The sequence below is a fragment of the Aquarana catesbeiana genome, linkage group LG07, assembly GCF_042186555.1.
Source record: "Aquarana catesbeiana isolate 2022-GZ linkage group LG07, ASM4218655v1, whole genome shotgun sequence".
Classification (NCBI taxonomy): Eukaryota; Metazoa; Chordata; class Amphibia; order Anura; family Ranidae; genus Aquarana; species Aquarana catesbeiana.
Genome location: NC_133330.1, coordinates 273,898,239 through 273,917,181, shown reverse-complemented (window position 1 = coordinate 273,917,181; position 18,943 = coordinate 273,898,239). Strand labels below are relative to the sequence as shown.

The window sequence follows — 18,943 nt, the reverse complement described above, 5'->3', positions numbered from 1 at the left end:
AGGTGCTCTGTAAATGGTGGCAGCACTGAGCCAACAATCATTGTAGCAGTGTAAATTGGGGTTTTCAGATGTGAGAGCTGCATACTTACAAACTGGACCAATGTAAGTATACTATAAAGATCATACATGGAGTTTTGTTTTAATGATTAGGAAACAATTAGTCATGCATATTCAATTTTGTAAGTAAAAATGATGCTGTATTTACCATTGTATGTTAATTCACTTTCTGGTGAGGAAAAAGGTTTTGCACCAGCCAGCAAGTTTTGATCAGGACTTTGGTTTATACCAATTGGTTTGCGTACATCAGAAGATTGACTTGCATCCAGGAGCTGTTTTTTATTGGCTGGTCTGTCCTCATCTGCTCTTGTGTCTTCTATTGATGGCTGTCTAGTACCGAGTTGATGGTTTAGATAATTTGTCTTTTGTCCATCTATGGGTTGATTTGGGTAATGTAGCTTTTTTGCATCAGGCTGCCAATTTTTATCTGGACTTAGAGTATCGCCAATAGGTTGCTTAGTACCATGCCTCTGGGATTTATTGGTTTGCCTATGCTGATCAGTCAGCTTGTTTGGATCCAGTGGCTCCTCCTCTTCATCATTTGGTGAGTCTTCAAATGGTCTACGATCTTTTCCAGTTGGCAGTTTAGTTCCAGGTTTTGTGTTTGAATCAGTTGCTTTGCTTCCATGTGAGGGTTGATTTGGAGTTCGATGTTGATTTTCACCAAGCCAAAACTTTTCATCAGATTGCTTAGCACCAGTTCTTTGGGGTTTTCCAGTTGGCCTTTGTCCATCAGTTTGTTTGTTTGAATCCAGTGTCTCCTCCTTTTCATCACTTGGAAAGTATTCATCTGGTCTTTGTTTTTTTCCAGTTGGCTGCCTAGTAGCAGGTTTTTTGCTTGGTTTGTGTCCATCTGAGGGTTGATTTAAAATTTGTAGATATTTTTCACCAGGCAGCAATGTTTCATCAGGTTTTTGATCAACATCTACAGCTTGCTTAGTACCAAGTATTTGCTGTTTTCCAGTTGGCCTTCGCCCATCATTGGGTTTCTTTAGATGTAGTGGCTCCTCCTCTTCATCATTTGGCGAGTCCTCTTTTTGTCCTTGGTAATTTCTGCTTGGCTGCATAGTACCAGATTTTGTGTTTGGATCGACAGGTTTGCTTCTATCTGGATGTTGATTTGGATCGTGTGGCTGTTTTCCGCTAGGCAGCACCTTTTCAGGAGGTTTTTGATTATTGCCTACTGATTGCTTCATACCAGGTATTTGGGGCTTTCTATTTGGCCTTTGCCCAGCATTTGGTTTATTTGGATTGAGTGGCTGCTTCTCTTTGTTATCTGGCAAGCCTTCATTTGGCCTATGGTCTTTTCCAACTGGCTGTCTGGTTTCAGGACTTTTGTTTGGATCAATTGTTTTGTGTCCATCTGAGGGTGGATCACCTTGCTGATTTTCACCAGGTGGCAACAATACATTAGGTTGCTTATTACGAGGTGTATGAAGTTTTGGTTTAATTGAACCTAATGGCTGCTCTTCTTCATCACTTGGTAAGTCTATATCTTGTCTTTTGTTTTTACTGGTTGGCTGCCAAGTACCAGGTTTTTCTTTTGGATCAGTTGGTTTGTGACCATCTGAGGGTGTTATTGAATTATGTGTCTGTTTTCCACCAGGCAGCAATGTTTCATCAGGTTTCTGATCATCTACAGGTTTCTTAGTATCAGGCCTTAGGGTTTTTCTAGTTGACCTTTTTCCATCATTTGGTTTGTGTGGATCCAGTGGGTCCTCCTCTTCATCACTTAGTGAGTCTTCATCTGGTCTATGGTGTTTTCTGGTTGACTGTATAGTACCAGTATTTTCACTTGAATCAGTTGGTTTGTGTCTATCTGAGGGCTGATTTGCAATATGTGGCTGTTTTCCATCAGGCAGCAACTTTTTATCAAGTCTTTGATCATCATCATTTGCAGATTGCTTATCACTAGGTTTTTGGGATTCGCCAGCTGGTTTTCGTTCATCAACTGTTTTTTTTTTATCTTGTGGCTGCTCCTCTTCATCATTTGGCCAGTCTCTATCTAGTCTTTGGTTTTCTCCAGTTGGCAATTTAATATCAGGATAATTGATTTGTTTAGCCGATATGTGTTCATCTGAGGGCTGACTGGAATCACGTGGCTGTTTTTCACTAGACAGAAACGTTGCATCTTGTTTTTGATCTACACCTACAGGTTGCCTAATATCCAGACTTTTAGGGTTATCAGTTGGCCTTTGCCCATTAGTTGGATGATTTGGATCCAGTTGCTGCTCCTCCTCATCAGTTGGAGTGTCTTCCTGCCTTTGGTCCTTTCTGGTTGAATGCCTAGTATTAAGACTATCCTTTGTATCATTTGGTTTGCGTCCTTCTGAGAGTTGATTTGGATCATGTGGCTTTCTTCCACTAGATGGCAACTTTTCATCATGTCCTGGATCATTGCTTACAGTACTAGGCCTTTTTGGTTTGTCAGTTGGACTTTGCCTCTTAAGTTGAGTAGTTTGGATCAAGTGTCTGATCAACTTTAAAATTTGTTTAATTTGTATCAGGTCTTTAATCTTACTGATAGGTTGCCTAGTACCAGGATTATATTTTGGATAAGTTGGTGTGTGTCTATCTGGGGGCTGATTAGGATAATGTGGCTGATCAGCAACAGGCAGACATTGTTCATCATCACCTTCGTCGCTTGGTGATTCTTCACCTGGTCTTTGGTCTTTACCGGTTGGCTTTTTAGATCCTGGCTTTTGGGGTTTTCTAATTGGCCTTCGTCCATCATTTGGTTTGTTTGGATCCAGTGAGTCCTCCTCTTCATCACTTGGTGATTCTTTACCTAGTCTTTGGTCTTTACCGGTTGGCTTTTTAGTTACAGGTTTTTGGGGTTTTCTTACTAGCTTTCGCCCATCATTTGGTTTGCTTGGATCCAGTGACTCCTCCTCTTCATCACTTGGTGATTTTTCATCAGGTCTTTGGTCTTTTCCAGTTGGCTTTTTAGTTCCAGGCCTTTCGGGTTTTCTAATTGGTCTTCGTCCATCATTTGTTTTTTTTGGATCCAGTGGTTCCTCCTCTTCATCACTTGGTGATTCTTCACCTGGTCTTTGGTCTTTTGCAGTTGGACTTCTAGTGCCAGTTTTTTTGTCTGGATCATATGGTTTGCGACCATCTAAGGGTTGATTTGGATAGCGTGGTTGTTTTGTACCAGGTTTTTCGGGTTTTCTAATTTGCCTTTGGCCATCATTTTGTTTGTTTGGATCCAGTGGGTCCTCCTCTTCATCACTTGGTGATTCTATACCGGGTCTTTGGTCTTTTGCGATTGACTTTTTAGTTCCAGGCTTTTCAGTTTTTCTTATTGGCTTTCGCTCATTATTTGGTTTGTTTGGATCCAGTGGCTCCTCCTCTTCATCACTTGGTGATTCTTCAACTGGTCTTTGGTCTTTACCGGTTGGCTTTTTATTTCCAGGTTTTTTGGGTTTTCTTATTGCCTTTCGCTTATCATTTGGTTTGCTTGGATCCAGTGGGTCCTCCTCTTCATCACTTGGTGATTCTTCACCTGGTCTTTGATCTTTACCAGTTGGCTTTTTAGATCCAGGCTTTTCAGGTTTTCTAATTGGCCTTTCCCCATCATTTAGTTTGTTTGGATCCAGAGGATCCTCCTCTTCATCACTCAGTGATTTTTCATCAGGTTTTTGGTCTTTTCTGGTTGGCTTTTTAGTTCCAGGTTTTTCGGGTTTTCTAAATGGCTTTCGTACATCATTTGGTTTGTTTGGATCCTGTGGGTCCTCCTTTTCATCACTTGGTGATTCTTCACTTGGCTTTTGTTCTTTACCGTTTAGCTTTTTAGTTTCAAGTTTTTTGGGTTTTCTTACTGGCTGTCTCCCATCATTTGGTTTGTTTGGATCCAGTGGCTCCTCCTCTTCATCACTTGGTGATTTTTCATCAGGTCTTTGATCTTTTCCGGTTGGCTTTTTAGTTCCAGGCTTTTCAGGTTTTCTAATTGGCCTTCGTTCATCATTTGGTTTGTTTGGATCCAGTGAGTCCTTATCTTCATCACTCTGTGATTTTTCACCTGGACTTTGGTCTTTTCTGGTTGGCTTTTTAGTTCCAGGCTTTTCAGGTTTTCCAATTGGCCTTCGTCCATCATATGGTTTGTTTGTAACCAGTGGGTCCTCCTCTTCATCACTTGGTGATTCTTCATCTGTTTTTTTGCCTTTTCCGGTTGGCTTTTTAGTTCCAGGCTTTTTGGGTTTTCTAATTGGCGTTTGTCCATCATTTGGTTTGTTTGGATCCTGTGGGTCCTCCTTTTCATCACTTGGTGATTCTTCACTTGGCTTTTGGTCTTTTCCGGTTGGCTTTTTAGTTCCAGGCTTTTCCGGTTTTCTAATTGGCTTTCGTCCATCATTTGGTTTGTTTGGATCCTGTGGGTCCTCCTTTTCATCACTTGGTGATTCTTCACTTGGCTTTTGGTCTTTACCGGTTGGCTTTTTATTTATAGGTTTTTCCGGTTTTCTTACTGGCTGTCTCCCATCATTTGGATTGTTTGGATCCAGTGGCTCCTCCTCTTCATCACTTGGTGATTTTTCATCAGGTCTTTGATCTTTTCCGGTTGGCTTTTTAGTTCCAGGCTTTTCAGGTTTTCTAATTGGCCTTCGTCCATCATATGGTTTTTTTGGATCCAGTGGCTCATCCTCTTCATCACTTGGTGATTCTTCATCGGGTCTTTTGCCTTTTCCGGTTGGCTTTTTAGTTCCAGGCTTTTCGGGTTTTCTAATTGGCGTTTGTCCATCATTTGGTTTGTTTGGATCCTGTGGGTCCTCCTTTTCATCACTTGGTGATTCTTCACTTGGCTTTTGGTCTTTACCGGTTGGCTTTTTATTTATAGGTTTTTGGGGTTTTCTTACTGGCTGTCTCCCATCATTTGGTTTGTTTGGATCCAGTGGCTCCTCCTCTTCATCACTTGGTGATTTTTCATCAGGTCTTTGATCTTTTCTGGTTGGCTTTTTAGTTCCAGGCTTTTCAGGTTTTCTAATTGGCCTTCGTCCATCATTTGATTTGTTTGGATCCAGTGGGTTCTTATCTTCATCACTCTGTGATTTTTCACCTGGACTTTGGTCTTTTCTGGTTGGCTTTTTAGTTCCAGGCTTTTCAGGTTTTCTAATTGGCCTTCGTCCATCATATGGTTTGTTTGGATCCAGTGGGTCCTCCTCTTCATCACTTGGTGATTCTTCATCGGGTCTCTTGCCTTTTCCGGTTGGCTTTTTAGTTCCAGGCTTTTTGAGTTTTCTAATTGACGTTTGTCCATCATTTGGTGTGTTTGGATCTTGTGGGTCCTCCTTTTCATCACTTGGTGAATCTTCACTTGGCTTTTGGTCTTTACTGGTTGGCTTTTTAGTTACAAGTTTTTCGGGTTTTCTTCCTGGCTTGCGCCCATCATTTGGTTTATTTGGATCTAGTGGCTCCTCCTCTTCATCACTTGGTGATTCTTCATCAGGTCTTTTGACTTTTCTGGTTGGCTTTTTATTTATAGGTTTTTCAGGTTTTCTTACTGGCTGTCTCCCATCATTTGGATTGTTTGGATCCAGTGGTTCCTCCTCTTCATCACTTGGTGATTTTTCATCAGGTCTTTGATCTTTTCCGGTTGGCTTTTTAGTTCCAGGCTTTTCAGGTTTTCTAATTGGCCTTCGTCCATCATATGGTTTGTTTGGATCCAGTGGGTCCTCCTCTTCATCACTTGGTGATTCTTCATCGGGTCTCTTGGCTTTTCCGGTTGGCTTTTTAGTTCCAGGCTTTTCGGGTTTTCTAATTGGCGTTTGTCCATCATTTGGTTTGTTTGGATCCCGTGGGTCCTCCTTTTCATCACTTGGTGATTCTTCACTTGGCTTTTGGTCGTTACCGGTTGGCTTTTTATTTATAGGCTTTTTGGGTTTTCTTACTGGCTGTCTCCCATCATTTGGTTTGTTTGGATCCAGTGGCTCCTCCACTTCATCACTTGGTGATTTTTCACCTGGGCTTTGGTCTTTTCCGGTTGGCTTTTTAGTTCCCGGTTTTTCGGGTTTTCTTACTGGCTTTCGCCCATCAATTGGTTTGTTTTGATCCAGTGAGTCCTCATCTTCATCACTCTGTGATTTTTCACCTGGACTTTGTTTTTTTCCGGTTGGCTTTTTAGTTCCAGGCTTTTCCGGTTTTCTAATTGGCTTTCGTCCATCATTTGGTTTGTTTGGATCCAGTGGCTCCTCCTCTTCATCACTTGGTGATTTTTCATCAGGTCTTTGTTCTTTACCGGTTGGCTTTTTAGTTCCAGGCTTTTCGGGTTTTCTTACTGGCTGTCCCCCATCATTTGGTTTTTTTGGATCCAGTGGCTCCTCCTCTTCATCACTTGGTGATTTTTCATCAGGTCTTTGATCTTTTCCGGTTGGCTTTTTAGTTCCAGGCTTTTCAGGTTTTCTAATTGGCCTTCGTCCATCATCTGGTTTGTTTGGATCCAGTGGGTCCTCCTCTTCATCTCTTGGTGATTCTTCATTGGGTCTCTTGGCTTTTCCGGTTGTCTTTTTAGTTCCAGGCTTTTCGGGTTTTCTAATTGGCGTTTGTCCATCATTTGATTTGTTTGCATCCCGTGGGTCCTCCTTTTCATCACTTGGTGATTCTTCACTTGGCTTTTGGTCGTTATCGGTTGGCTTTTTATTTATAGGCTTTTTGGGTTTTCTTACTGGCTGTCTCCCATCATTTGGTTTGTTTGGATCCAGTGGCTCCTCCTCTTCATCACTTGGTGATTTTTCATCAGGTCTTTGATCTTTTCCGGTTGGCTTTTTAGTTCCAGGCTTTTCAGGTTTTCTAATTGGCCTTCGTCCATCATATGGTTTGTTTGTATCCAGTGGGTCCTCCTCTTCATCACTTGGTGATTCTTCATTGGGTCTCTTGCCTTTTCCGGTTGGCTTTTTAGTTCCAGGCTTTTGGGGTTTTCTAATTGGCGTTTGTCCATCATTTGGCTTGTTTGGATCCTGTGGGTCCTCCTTTTCATCACTTGGTGAATCTTCACTTGGCTTTTGGTCTTTACTGGTTGGCTTTTTAGTTACAGGTTTTTCGGGTTTTCTTCCTGGCTTTCGCCCATCATTTGGTTTATTTGGATCTAGTGGCTCCTCCTCTTCATCACTTGGTGATTCTTCATCAGGTCTTTTGACTTTTCTGGTTGGCTTTTTATTTATAGGTTTTTCAGGTTTTCTTACTGGCTGTCTCCCATCATTTGGATTGTTTGGATCCAGTGGTTCCTCCTCTTCATCACTTGGTGATTTTTCATCAGGTCTTTGATCTTTTCCGGTTGGCTTTTTAGTTCCAGGCTTTTCAGGTTTTCTAATTGGCCTTCGTCCATCATATAGTTTGTTTGGATCCAGTGGCTCCTCCTCTTCATCACTTGGTGATTTTTCATCAGGTCTTTGATCTTTTCCGGTTGGCTTTTTAGTTCCAGGCTTTTCAGGTTTTCTAATTGGCCTTCGTCCATCATATGGTTTGTTTGTATCCAGTGGGTCCTCCTCTTCATCACTTGGTGATTCTTCATTGGGTCTCTTGCCTTTTCCGGTTGGCTTTTTAGTTCCAGGCTTTTTGGGTTTTCTAATTGGCGTTTGTCCATCATTTGGTTTGTTTGGATCCTGTGGGTCCTCCTTTTCATCACTTGGTGAATCTTCACTTGGCTTTTGGTCTTTACTGGTTGGCTTTTTAGTTACAGGTTTTTCGGGTTTTCTTCCTGGCTTTCGCCCATCATTTGGTTTATTTGGATCTAGTGGCTCCTCCTCTTCATCACTTGGTGATTCTTCATCAGGTCTTTTGACTTTTCTGGTTGGCTTTTTATTTATAGGTTTTTCAGGTTTTCTTACTGGCTGTCTCCCATCATTTGGATTGTTTGGATCCAGTGGTTCCTCCTCTTCATCACTTGGTGATTTTTCATCAGGTCTTTGATCTTTTCCGGTTGGCTTTTTAGTTCCAGGCTTTTCAGGTTTTCTAATTGGCCTTCGTCCATCATATGGTTTGTTTGGATCCAGTGGGTCCTCCTCTTCATCACTTGGTGATTCTTCATCGGGTCTCTTGGCTTTTCCGGTTGGCTTTTTAGTTCCAGGCTTTTCGGGTTTTCTAATTGGCGTTTGTCCATCAGTTGGTTTGTTTGGATCCCGTGGGTCCTCCTTTTCATCACTTGGTGATTCTTCACTTGGCTTTTGGTCGTTACCGGTTGGCTTTTTATTTATAGGCTTTTTGGGTTTTCTTACTGGCTGTCTCCCATCATTTGGTTTGTTTGGATCCAGTGGCTCCTCCACTTCATCACTTGGTGATTTTTCACCTGGGCTTTGGTCTTTTCCGGTTGGCTTTTTAGTTCCCGGTTTTTCGGGTTTTCTTACTGGCTTTCGCCCATCAATTGGTTTGTTTTGATCCAGTGGGTCCTCATCTTCATCACTCTGTGATTTTTCACCTGGACTTTGGTCTTTTCCGGTTGGCTTTTTAGTTCCAGGCTTTTCCGGTTTTCTAATTGGCTTTCGTCCATCATTTGGTTTGTTTGGATCCAGTGGCTCCTCCTCTTCATCACTTGGTGATTTTTCATCAGGTCTTTGTTCTTTACCGGTTGGCTTTTTAGTTCCAGGCTTTTCGGGTTTTCTTACTGGCTGTCCCCCATCATTTGGTTTGTTTGGATCCAGTGGCTCCTCCTCTTCATCACTTGGTGATTTTTCATCAGGTCTTTGATCTTTTCCGGTTGTCTTTTTAGTTCCAGGCTTTTCGGGTTTTCTAATTGGCGTTTGTCCATCATTTGATTTGTTTGCATCCCGTGGGTCCTCCTTTTCATCACTTGGTGATTCTTCACTTGGCTTTTGGTCGTTATTGGTTGGCTTTTTATTTATAGGCTTTTTGGGTTTTCTTACTGGCTGTCTCCCATCATTTGGTTTGTTTGGATCCAGTGGCTCCTCCTCTTCATCACTTGGTGATTTTTCATCAGGTCTTTGATCTTTTCCGGTTGGCTTTTTAGTTCCAGGCTTTTCAGGTTTTCTAATTGGCCTTCGTCCATCATATGGTTTGTTTGTATCCAGTGGGTCCTCCTCTTCATCACTTGGTGATTCTTCATTGGGTCTCTTGCCTTTTCCGGTTGGCTTTTTAGTTCCAGGCTTTTTGGGTTTTCTAATTGGCGTTTGTCCATCATTTGGTTTGTTTGGATCCTGTGGGTCCTCCTTTTCATCACTTGGTGAATCTTCACTTGGCTTTTGGTCTTTACTGGTTGGCTTTTTAGTTACAGGTTTTTCGGGTTTTCTTCCTGGCTTTCGCCCATCATTTGGTTTATTTGGATCTAGTGGCTCCTCCTCTTCATCACTTGGTGATTCTTCATCAGGTCTTTTGACTTTTCTGGTTGGCTTTTTATTTATAGGTTTTTCAGGTTTTCTTACTGGCTGTCTCCCATCATTTGGATTGTTTGGATCCAGTGGTTCCTCCTCTTCATCACTTGGTGATTTTTCATCAGGTCTTTGATCTTTTCCGGTTGGCTTTTTAGTTCCAGGCTTTTCAGGTTTTCTAATTGGCCTTCGTCCATCATATGGTTTGTTTGGATCCAGTGGGTCCTCCTCTTCATCACTTGGTGATTCTTCATCGGGTCTCTTGGCTTTTCCGGTTGGCTTTTTAGTTCCAGGCTTTTCGGGTTTTCTAATTGGGGTTTGTCCATCATTTGGTTTGTTTGGATCCCGTGGGTCCTCCTTTTCATCACTTGGTGATTCTTCACTTGGCTTTTGGTCGTTACCGGTTGGCTTTTTATTTATAGGCTTTTTGGGTTTTCTTACTGGCTGTCTCCCATCATTTGGTTTGTTTGGATCCAGTGGCTCCTCCACTTCATCACTTGGTGATTTTTCACCTGGGCTTTGGTCTTTTCCGGTTGGCTTTTTAGTTCCCGGTTTTTCGGGTTTTCTTACTGGCTTTCGCCCATCAATTGGTTTGTTTTGATCCAGTGGGTCCTCATCTTCATCACTCTGTGATTTTTCACCTGGACTTTGGTCTTTTCCGGTTGGCTTTTTAGTTCCAGGCTTTTCCGGTTTTCTAATTGGCTTTCGTCCATCATTTGGTTTGTTTGGATCCAGTGGCTCCTCCTCTTCATCACTTGGTGATTTTTCATCAGGTCTTTGTTCTTTACCGGTTGGCTTTTTAGTTCCAGGCTTTTCGGGTTTTCTTACTGGCTGTCCCCCATCATTTGGTTTGTTTGGATCCAGTGGCTCCTCCTCTTCATCACTTGGTGATTTTTCATCAGGTCTTTGATCTTTTCCGGTTGGCTTTTTAGTTCCAGGCTTTTCAGGTTTTCTAATTGGCCTTCGTCCATCATATGGTTTGTTTGTATCCAGTGGGTCCTCCTCTTCATCACTTGGTGATTCTTCATTGGGTCTCTTGCCTTTTCCGGTTGGCTTTTTAGTTCCAGGCTTTTTGGGTTTTCTAATTGGCGTTTGTCCATCATTTGGTTTGTTTGGATCCTGTGGGTCCTCCTTTTCATCACTTGGTGAATCTTCACTTGGCTTTTGGTCTTTACTGGTTGGCTTTTTAGTTACAGGTTTTTCGGGTTTTCTTCCTGGCTTTCGCCCATCATTTGGTTTATTTGGATCTAGTGGCTCCTCCTCTTCATCACTTGGTGATTCTTCATCAGGTCTTTTGACTTTTCTGGTTGGCTTTTTATTTATAGTTTTTTCAGGTTTTCTTACTGGCTGTCTCCCATCATTTGGATTGTTTGGATCCAGTGGCTCCTCTTCTTCATCACTTGGTGATTTTTCATCAGGTCTTTGATCATTTCCGGTTGGCTTTTTAGTTCCAGGCTTTTCAGGTTTTCTGATTGGCCTTCGTCCATCATATGTTTTTTTTGGATCCAGTGGCTCCTCCTCTTCATCACTTGGTGATTCTTCATCGGGTCTTTTGCCTTTTCTGGTTGACTTTTTAGTTCCAGGCTTTTCGGGTTTTCTAATTGGCATTTGTCCATCATTTGGTTTGTTTGGATCCTGTGGGTCCTCCTTTTCATCACTTGGTGATTCTTCACTTGGCTTTTGGTCTTTACCGGTTGGCTGTTTATTTATAGGTTTTTTGGGTTTTCTTACTGGCTGTCTCCCATCATTTGGTTTGTTTGAATCCAGTGGCTCCTCCTCTTCGTCACTTGGTGATTTTTCATCAGGTCTTTGATCTTTTCCGGTTGGCTTTTTAGTTCCAGGCTTTTCAGGTTTTCTAATTGGCCTTCGCCCATCATTTGGATTGTTTGGATCTAGTGGCTCCTCCTCTTCATCACTTAGTGATTCTTCATCAGGTCTTTTGTCTTTTCCGGTTGGAGGTCTAGTGTCAGGTTTTTTGTCAAGATCAGTTGGTTTGCGTCCATCTGAGGGTTGATTTGGATCACGTGGTAGTTTTGTACCAGGTTTTTCGGGTTTTCTAATTGGCCTTCGTCCATCATTTGGTTTGTTTCGATCCAGTGGGTCCTCCTTTTCATCACTTGGTGATTCTTCATCAGGTCTTTTGTCTTTTCCAGTTGGATGTCTAGTGTCAGGTTTTTTGTCTGGATCAGTTGGTTCGTGTCCATCTAAGGGTTGATTTGGATCACGTGGTAGTTTTGTACCAGGTTTCTCTGGTTTTCTAATTGGCCTTCGTCCATCATTTGGTTTGTTTGGATCCAATGGGTCCTTCTCTTCATCACTTAGTGATTCTTCATCAGGTATTTTGTCTTTTCCAGTTGGATGTCTAGTGCCAGGTTTTTCGTCTGGATCAGTAGGTTCGCTTCCATCTGAGGGTTTATTTGGATCACGTGGTAGTTTTGTACCAGGTTTCTCTGGTTTTCTAATTGGCCTTCGTCCATCATTTGGTTTGTTTGGATCCAGTGGGTCCTCCTCTTCATCAATTGGTGATTCTTCATCAGGTCTTTTGTCTTTTTCGGTTGGATGTCTAGTGTCAGGATTTTTGTCAGGATCAGTTGGTTTGCGTCCATCTGAGGGATGATTTGGATCACGTGGTAGTTTTGTACCAGGTTTTTCTGCATTTTTAATTGGCCTTCGTCCATCATTTGGTTTGTTTCGATCCAGTGGGCCCTCCTTTTCACCACTTGGTAAATCTTCATCAGATCTTTTGTCTTTTCCGGTTGGATGTCTAGTGTCAGGTTTTTTGTCTGGATCAGTTGTTTCCTGTCCATCTGAGGGTTGATTTGGATCACGTGGTAGTTTTGTACCAGGTTTCTTGGGTTTTCTAATTGGCCTTCGTCCATCATTTGGTTTGTTTGGATCCAATGGGTCCTTCTCTTCATCACTTAGTGATTTTTCATCAGGTATTTTGTCTTTTCCAGTTGGATGTTTAGTGCCAGGTTTTTCATCTGGATCAGTAGGTTCGTGTCCATCTGAGGGTTGATTTAGAGCCTGTGGTACTTTTGTTCCAGGTTTTTTGGGTTTTCTAATTGGTTTTCGTCCATCATTTGGACTGTTTGAATCCAGTGGGTTCTCCTTTTCATCAATTGGTGATTCTTTATCTGGTTTTTCGTTTGTATCGGTTGGCTTTTTAGTTTCAGGTTTTTTGGGTTTTCTTATTGTTTTTCGCCCATCATTTGGATTGTTTGGATCTAGTGGCTCCTCCTCTTCATCACTTGGTGATTCTTCATCAGGTCTTTTGTCTTCTCCGGTTGGATGTCTAGTGTCAGGTTTTTCGTCTGGATCAGTTGGTTCGTTTCCATCTGAGGGTTGATTTGGATCACGTGCTAGTTTTGTACCAGGTTTCTCTGGTTTTCTAATTGGCCTTCGTCCATCATTTGGTTTGTTTGGATCCAGTGGGTCCTTCTCTTCATCACTTAGTGATTCATCATCAGGTATTTTGTCTTTTCCGGTTGGATGTCTAGTGCCAGGTTTTTCATCTGGATCAGTAGGTTCGCGTCCATCTGAGGGTTGATTTGGAGCATGTGGTACTTTTGTACCAGGTTTTTTGGGTTTTCTAATTGGTTTTCGTCCATCATTTGGACTGTTTGAATCCAGTGGGTTCTCCTTTTCATCAATTGGTGATTCTTTATCTGGTTTTTCGTTTGTATCAGTTGGCTTTTTAGTTTCAGGTTTTTTGGGTTTTCTTATTGTTTTTCGCCCATCATTTGGATTGTTTGGATCTAGTGGCTCCTCCTGTTCATCACTTGGTGATTCTTCATCAGGTCTTTTGTCTTTTCCGGTTGGATGTTTAGTGCCAGGTTTTTTGTCTGGATCAGTTGGTTTGAGTCCATCTGAGGGTTGATTTGGATCACGTGGTAGTTTTGTACCAGGTTTTTCGGGTTTTCTAATTGGCCTTCGTCCATCATTTGGTTTATTTGGATCCAGTGGGTCCTCTTCTTCATCAATTGGTGATTCTTCATCAGGTCTTCTGTCTTTTCCGGTTGGATGTCTAGTGCCATGTTTTTCGTCTGGATCAGTAGGTTGGTGTCCATCTGAGGTTTGATTTGGATCACGTGGTAGTTTTGTACCAGGTTTCTTGGGTTTTCTAATTGGCCTTTGTGCATCATTTGGTTTGTTTGGATTCAGTGGGTCCTCCTGTTCATTAATTGGTGATTCATCATCAGGTATTTTGTCTTTTCCGGTTGGATGTCTAGTGCCAGTTTTTTTGTCAGGATCAGTTGGTTTGCGTCCATCTGAGGGTTGATTCAGATCACGTGGTAGTTTTGTACCAGGTTTCTCGGGTTTTCTAATTGGCCTTTGTCCATCATTTGGTTTGTTTGGATTCAGTGGGTCTTCCTTTTCATCACTTAGTGATTCTTCATCAGGTCTTTTGTCTTTTCCAGTTGGATATCTAGTGCCAGGTTGATTGTCTGGATCAGTTGGTATGTGTCCATCTGAAGGTTGATTTGGATCATGTGGTAATTTTGTACCAGGTTTCTTGGGTTTTCTAATTGGCCTTCTTCCATCATTTGGTTTGTTTGGATCCAGTGGGTCCTCCTCTTCATCACTTAGTGATTCTCCATCAGGTATTTTGTCTTTTCTGGTTGGATGTCTAGTGCCATGTTTTTCGTATGGATCAGTAGGTTCGCGTCCATCTGAGGGTTGATTTGGATCACGTGGTAGTTTTGTATCAGGTTTCTTTGGTTTTCTAATTGGCCTTCGTCCATCATTTGGTTCGTTTGGATCCAGTGGGTCCTCCTCTTCATCACTTAGTGATTCTCCATCAGGTATTTTGTCTTTTCTGGTTGGATGTCTAGTGCCAGGTTTTTCGTCTGGATCAGTAGATTCGCGTCCATCTGAGGGTTGATTTGGATCACGTGGTAGTTTTGTACCAGGTTTTTCGGGTTTTCTAATTGGCCTTCGTCCATCATTTGGTTTGTTTCGATCCAGTGGGTCCTCCTCTTCATCAATTGGTGATTCTTCATCAGGTCTTTTGTTTTTTCCGGTTGGATGTCTAGTGTCAGGTTTTTCGTCTGGATCAGTTGGTTCGTTTCCATCTGAGGGTTGATTTGGATCACGTGGTAGTTTTGTACCAGGTTTCTCTGGTTTTCTAATTGGCCTTCGTCCATCATTTGGTTTGTTTGGATCCAGTGAATCCTTTTCTTCATCACTTAGTGATTCATCATCAGGTATTTTGTCTTTTCCGGTTGGATGTCTAGTGCCAGGTTTTTCATCTGGATCAGTAGGTTCGCGTCCATCTGAGGGTTGATTTGGAGCATGTGGTACTTTTGTACCAGGTTTTTTGGGTTTTCTAATTGGTTTTTGTGCATCATTTGGACTGTTTGAATCCAGTGGGTTCCCCTTTTCATCAATTGGTGATTCTTTATCTGGTTTTTCGTTTGTATCGGTTGGCTTTTTAGTTTCAGGTTTTTTGGGTTTTCTTATTGTTTTTCGCCCATCATTTGGATTGTTTGGATCTAGTGGCTCCTCCTGTTCATCACTTGGTGATTCTTCATCAGATCTTTTGTCTTTTCCGGTTGGATGTCTAGTGCCAGGTTTTTTGTCTGGATCAGTTGGTTCGTGTCCATCTGAGGGTTGATTTGGATCACGTGGTAGTTTTGTACCAGGTTTTTCGGGTTTTCTAATTGGCCTTCGTCCATCATTTGGTTTATTTGGATCCAGTGGGTCCTCTTCTTCATCAATTGGTGATTCTTCATCAGGTCTTCTGTCTTTTCCGGTTGGATGTCTAGTGCCATGTTTTTCGTCTGGATCAGTAGGTTGGTGTCCATCTGAGGGTTGATTTGGATCACGTGGTAGTTTTGTACCAGGTTTCTTGGGTTTTCTAATTGGCCTTTGTCCATCATTTGGTTTGTTTGGATTCAGTGGGTCCTCCTCTTCATCAATTGGTGATTCATCATCAGGTATTTTGTCTTTTCCGGTTGGATGTCTAGAGCCATTTGTTTTTTCAGGATCAGTTGGTTTGCGTCTATCTGAGGGTTGATTTGGATCACGTGGTAGTTTTGTACCAGGTTTCTCGGGTTTTCTAATTGGCCTTTGTCCATCATTTGGTTTGTTTGGATTCAGTGGGTTTTCCTTTTCATCACTTGGTGATTCTTCATCAGGTCTTTTGTCTTTTCCGGTTGGATGTCTAGTGTCAGGTTTTTCGTCTGGATCAGTTGGTTCGTTTCCATCTGAGGGTTGATTTGGATCACGTGGTAGTTTTGTACCAGATTTCTCTGGTTTTCTAATTGGCCTTCGTCCATCATTTGGTTTGTTTGGACCCAGTGGGTCCTTCTCTTCATCACTTAGTGATTCATCATCAGGTATTTTGTCTTTTCCGGTTGGATGTCTAGTGCCAGTTTTTTCATCTGGATCAGTAGGTTCGCGTCCATCTGAGGGTTGATTTGGAGCATGTGGTACTTTTGTACCAGGTTTTTTGGGTTTTCTAATTGGTTTTCGTCCATCATTTGGACTGTTTGAATCCAGTGGGTTCTCCTTTTCATCAATTGGTGATTCTTTATCTGGTTTTTCGTTTGTATCGGTTGGCTTTTTAGTTTCAGGTTTTTTGGGTTTTCCTATTGTTTTTCGCCCATCATTTGGATTGTTTGGATCTAGTGGCTCCTCCTGTTCATCACTTGGTGATTCTTCATCAGGTCTTTTGTCTTTTCCGGTTGGATGTCTAGTGCCAGGTTTTTTGTCTGGATCAGTTGGTTTGAGTCCATCTGAGGGTTGATTTGGATCACGTGGTAGTTTTGTACCAGGTTTTTCGGGTTTTCTAATTGGCCTTCGTCCATCATTTGGTTCGTTTGGATCCAGTGGGTCCTCCTCTTCATCACTTAGTGATTCTCCATCAGGTATTTTGTCTTTTCTGGTTGGATGTCTAGTGCCAGGTTTTTCATCTGGATCAGTAGATTCGCGTCCATCTGAGGGTTGATTTGGATCACGTGGTAGTTTTGTACCAGGTTTTTCGGGTTTTCTAATTGGCCTTCGTCCATCATTTGGTTTGGTTCGATCCAGTGGGTCCTCCTCTTCATCAATTGGTGATTCTTCATCAGGTCTTTTGTCTTTTTCGGTTGGATGTCTAGTGTTAGGTTTTTTGTCTGGATCAGTTGTTTCCTGTCCATCTGAGGGTTGATTTGGATCACGTGGTAGTTTTGTACCAGGTTTCTTGGGTTTTCTAATTGGCCTTCGTCCATCATTTGGTTTGTTTGGATCCAATGGGTCCTTCTCTTCATCACTTAGTGATTCTTCATCAGGTATTTTGTCTTTTCCAGTTGGATGTTTAGTGTCAAGTTTTTCATCTGGATCAGTAGGTTCGTGTCCATCTGAGGGTTGATTTGGAGCGTGTGGTACTTTTGTACCAGGTTTTTTGGGTTTTCTAATTGGCCTTCGTCCATCATTTGGTTTGTTTGGATCCAATGGATCCTTCTCTTCATCACTTAGTGATTCTTCATCAGGTCTTTTGTCTTTTCCGGTTGGATGTCTAGTGTCAGGTTTTTCATCTGGATCAGTTGGTTCGTGTCCATCTGAGGGTTGATTTGGATCACGTGGTAGTTTTGTACCAGGTTTCTCTGGTTTTCTAATTGGCCTTCGTCCATCATTTGGTTTGTTTGGATCCAGTGGGTCCTTCTCTTCATCAATTGGTGATTCATCATCAGGTATTTTGTCTTTTCCGGTTGGATGTCTAGTGCCAGTTTTTTTGTTAGGATCAGTTGGTTTGCGTCTATCTGAGGGTTGATTTGGATCACGTGGTAGTTTTGTACCAGGTTTCTCTGGTTTTCTAATTGGCCTTTGTCCATCATTTGGTTTGTTTGGATTCAGTGGGTCTTCCTTTTCATAACTTGGTGATTCTTCATCAGGTCTTTTGTCTTTTCCAGTTGGATATCTAGTGCCAGGTTGATTGTCTGGATCAGTTGGTATGTGTCCATCTGAGGGTTGATTTGGATCACGTGGTAGTTTTGTACCAGGTTTCTCGGGTTTTCTAATTGGCCTTTGTCCATCATTTGGTTTGTTTGGATTCAGTGGGTCTTCCTTTTCATCACTTGGTGATTCTTCATCAGGTCTTTTGTCTTTTCCAGTTGGATATCTAGTGCCAGGTTGATTGTCTGGATCAGTTGGTATGTGTCCATCTGAGGGTTGATTTGGATCACGTGGTAGTTTTGTACCAGGTTTCTTTGGTTTTCTAATTGGCCTTCGTCCGTCATTTGGTTCAATTGGATCCAGTGGGTCCTCCTCTTCATCACTTAGTGATTCTCCATCAGGTATTTTGTCTTTTCTGGTTGGATGTCTAGTGCCAGGTTTTTCGTCTGGATCAGTAGATTCGCGTCCATCTGAGGGTTGATTTGGATCACGTGGTAGTTTTGTACCAGGTTTTTCGGGTTTTCTAATTGGCCTTCGTCCATCAGTTGGTTTGGTTCGATCCAGTGGGACCTCCTCTTCATCAATTGGTGATTCTTCATCAGGTCTTTTGTCTTTTTCGGTTGGATGTCTAGTGTTAGGTTTTTTGTCTAGATCAGTTGTTTCCTGTCCATCTGAGGGTTGATTTGGATCACGTGGTAGTTTTGTACCAGGTTTCTTGGGTTTTCTAATTGGCCTTCGTCCATCATTTGGTTCGTTTGGATCCAATGGGTCCTTCTCTTCATCACTTAGTGATTCTTCATCAGGTATTTTGTCTTTTCCAGTTGGATGTTTAGTGCCAAGTTTTTCATCTGGATCAGTAGGTTCGTGTCCATCTGAGGGTTGATTTGGAGCGTGTGGTACTTTTGTACCAGGTTTCTTGGGTTTTCTAATTGGCCTTCGTCCATCATTTGGTTTGTTTGGATCCAGTGGGTCCTCCTCTTCATCACTTAGTGAGTCTCCATCAGGTATTTTGTCTTTTCTGGTTGGATGTCTAGTGTCATGTTTTTCGTCTGGATCAGTAGGTTCGCGTCCATCTGAGGGTTGATTTGGATCACGTGGTAGTTTTGTACCAGGTTTCTTTGGTTTTCTAATTGGCCTTTGTCCATCATTTGGTTCGTTTGGATCCAGTGGGTCCTCCTCTTCATCACTTAGTGATTCTCCATCAGGTATTTTGTCTTTTCTGGTTGGATGTCTAGTGCCAGGTTTTTCGTCTGGATCAGTAGATTCGCGTCCATCTGAGGGTTGATTTGGATCACGTGGTAGTTTTCTACCAGGTTTTTCGGGTTTTCTAATTGGCCTTCGTCCATCATTTGGTTTGGTTCGATCCAGTGGGTCCTCCTCTTCATCAATTGGTGATTCTTCATCAGGTCTTTTGTCTTTTTCGGTTGGATGTCTAGTGTTAGGTTTTTTGTCTGGATCAGTTGTTTCCTGTCCATCTGAGGGTTGATTTGGATCACGTGGTAGTTTTGTACCAGGTTTCTTGGGTTTTCTAATTGGCCTTCGTCCATCATTTGGTTCGTTTGGATCCAATGGGGCCTTCTCTTCATCACTTAGTGATTCTTCATCAGGTATTTTGTCTTTTCCAGTTGGATGTTTAGTGCCAAGTTTTTCATCTGGATCAGTAAGTTCGTGTCCATCTGAGGGTTGATTTGGAG

At 42.1% G+C, this 18,943-nt stretch overlaps 1 protein-coding gene across 1 annotated transcript in view; it reads right to left on the bottom strand.

Annotated features, from left to right (window-relative positions):
- The window catches only part of LOC141102974 (uncharacterized), a 248,270-nt gene that overhangs the window by 94,061 nt on the left and 135,266 nt on the right, over positions 1 to 18,943 (bottom strand). The window contains exon 28 of the mRNA XM_073592043.1: positions 206 to 18,901. Within this exon, the coding sequence (XP_073448144.1) occupies positions 206 to 18,901 (18,696 nt within the window). The remainder of the gene's footprint in view (positions 1 to 205; positions 18,902 to 18,943) is intronic.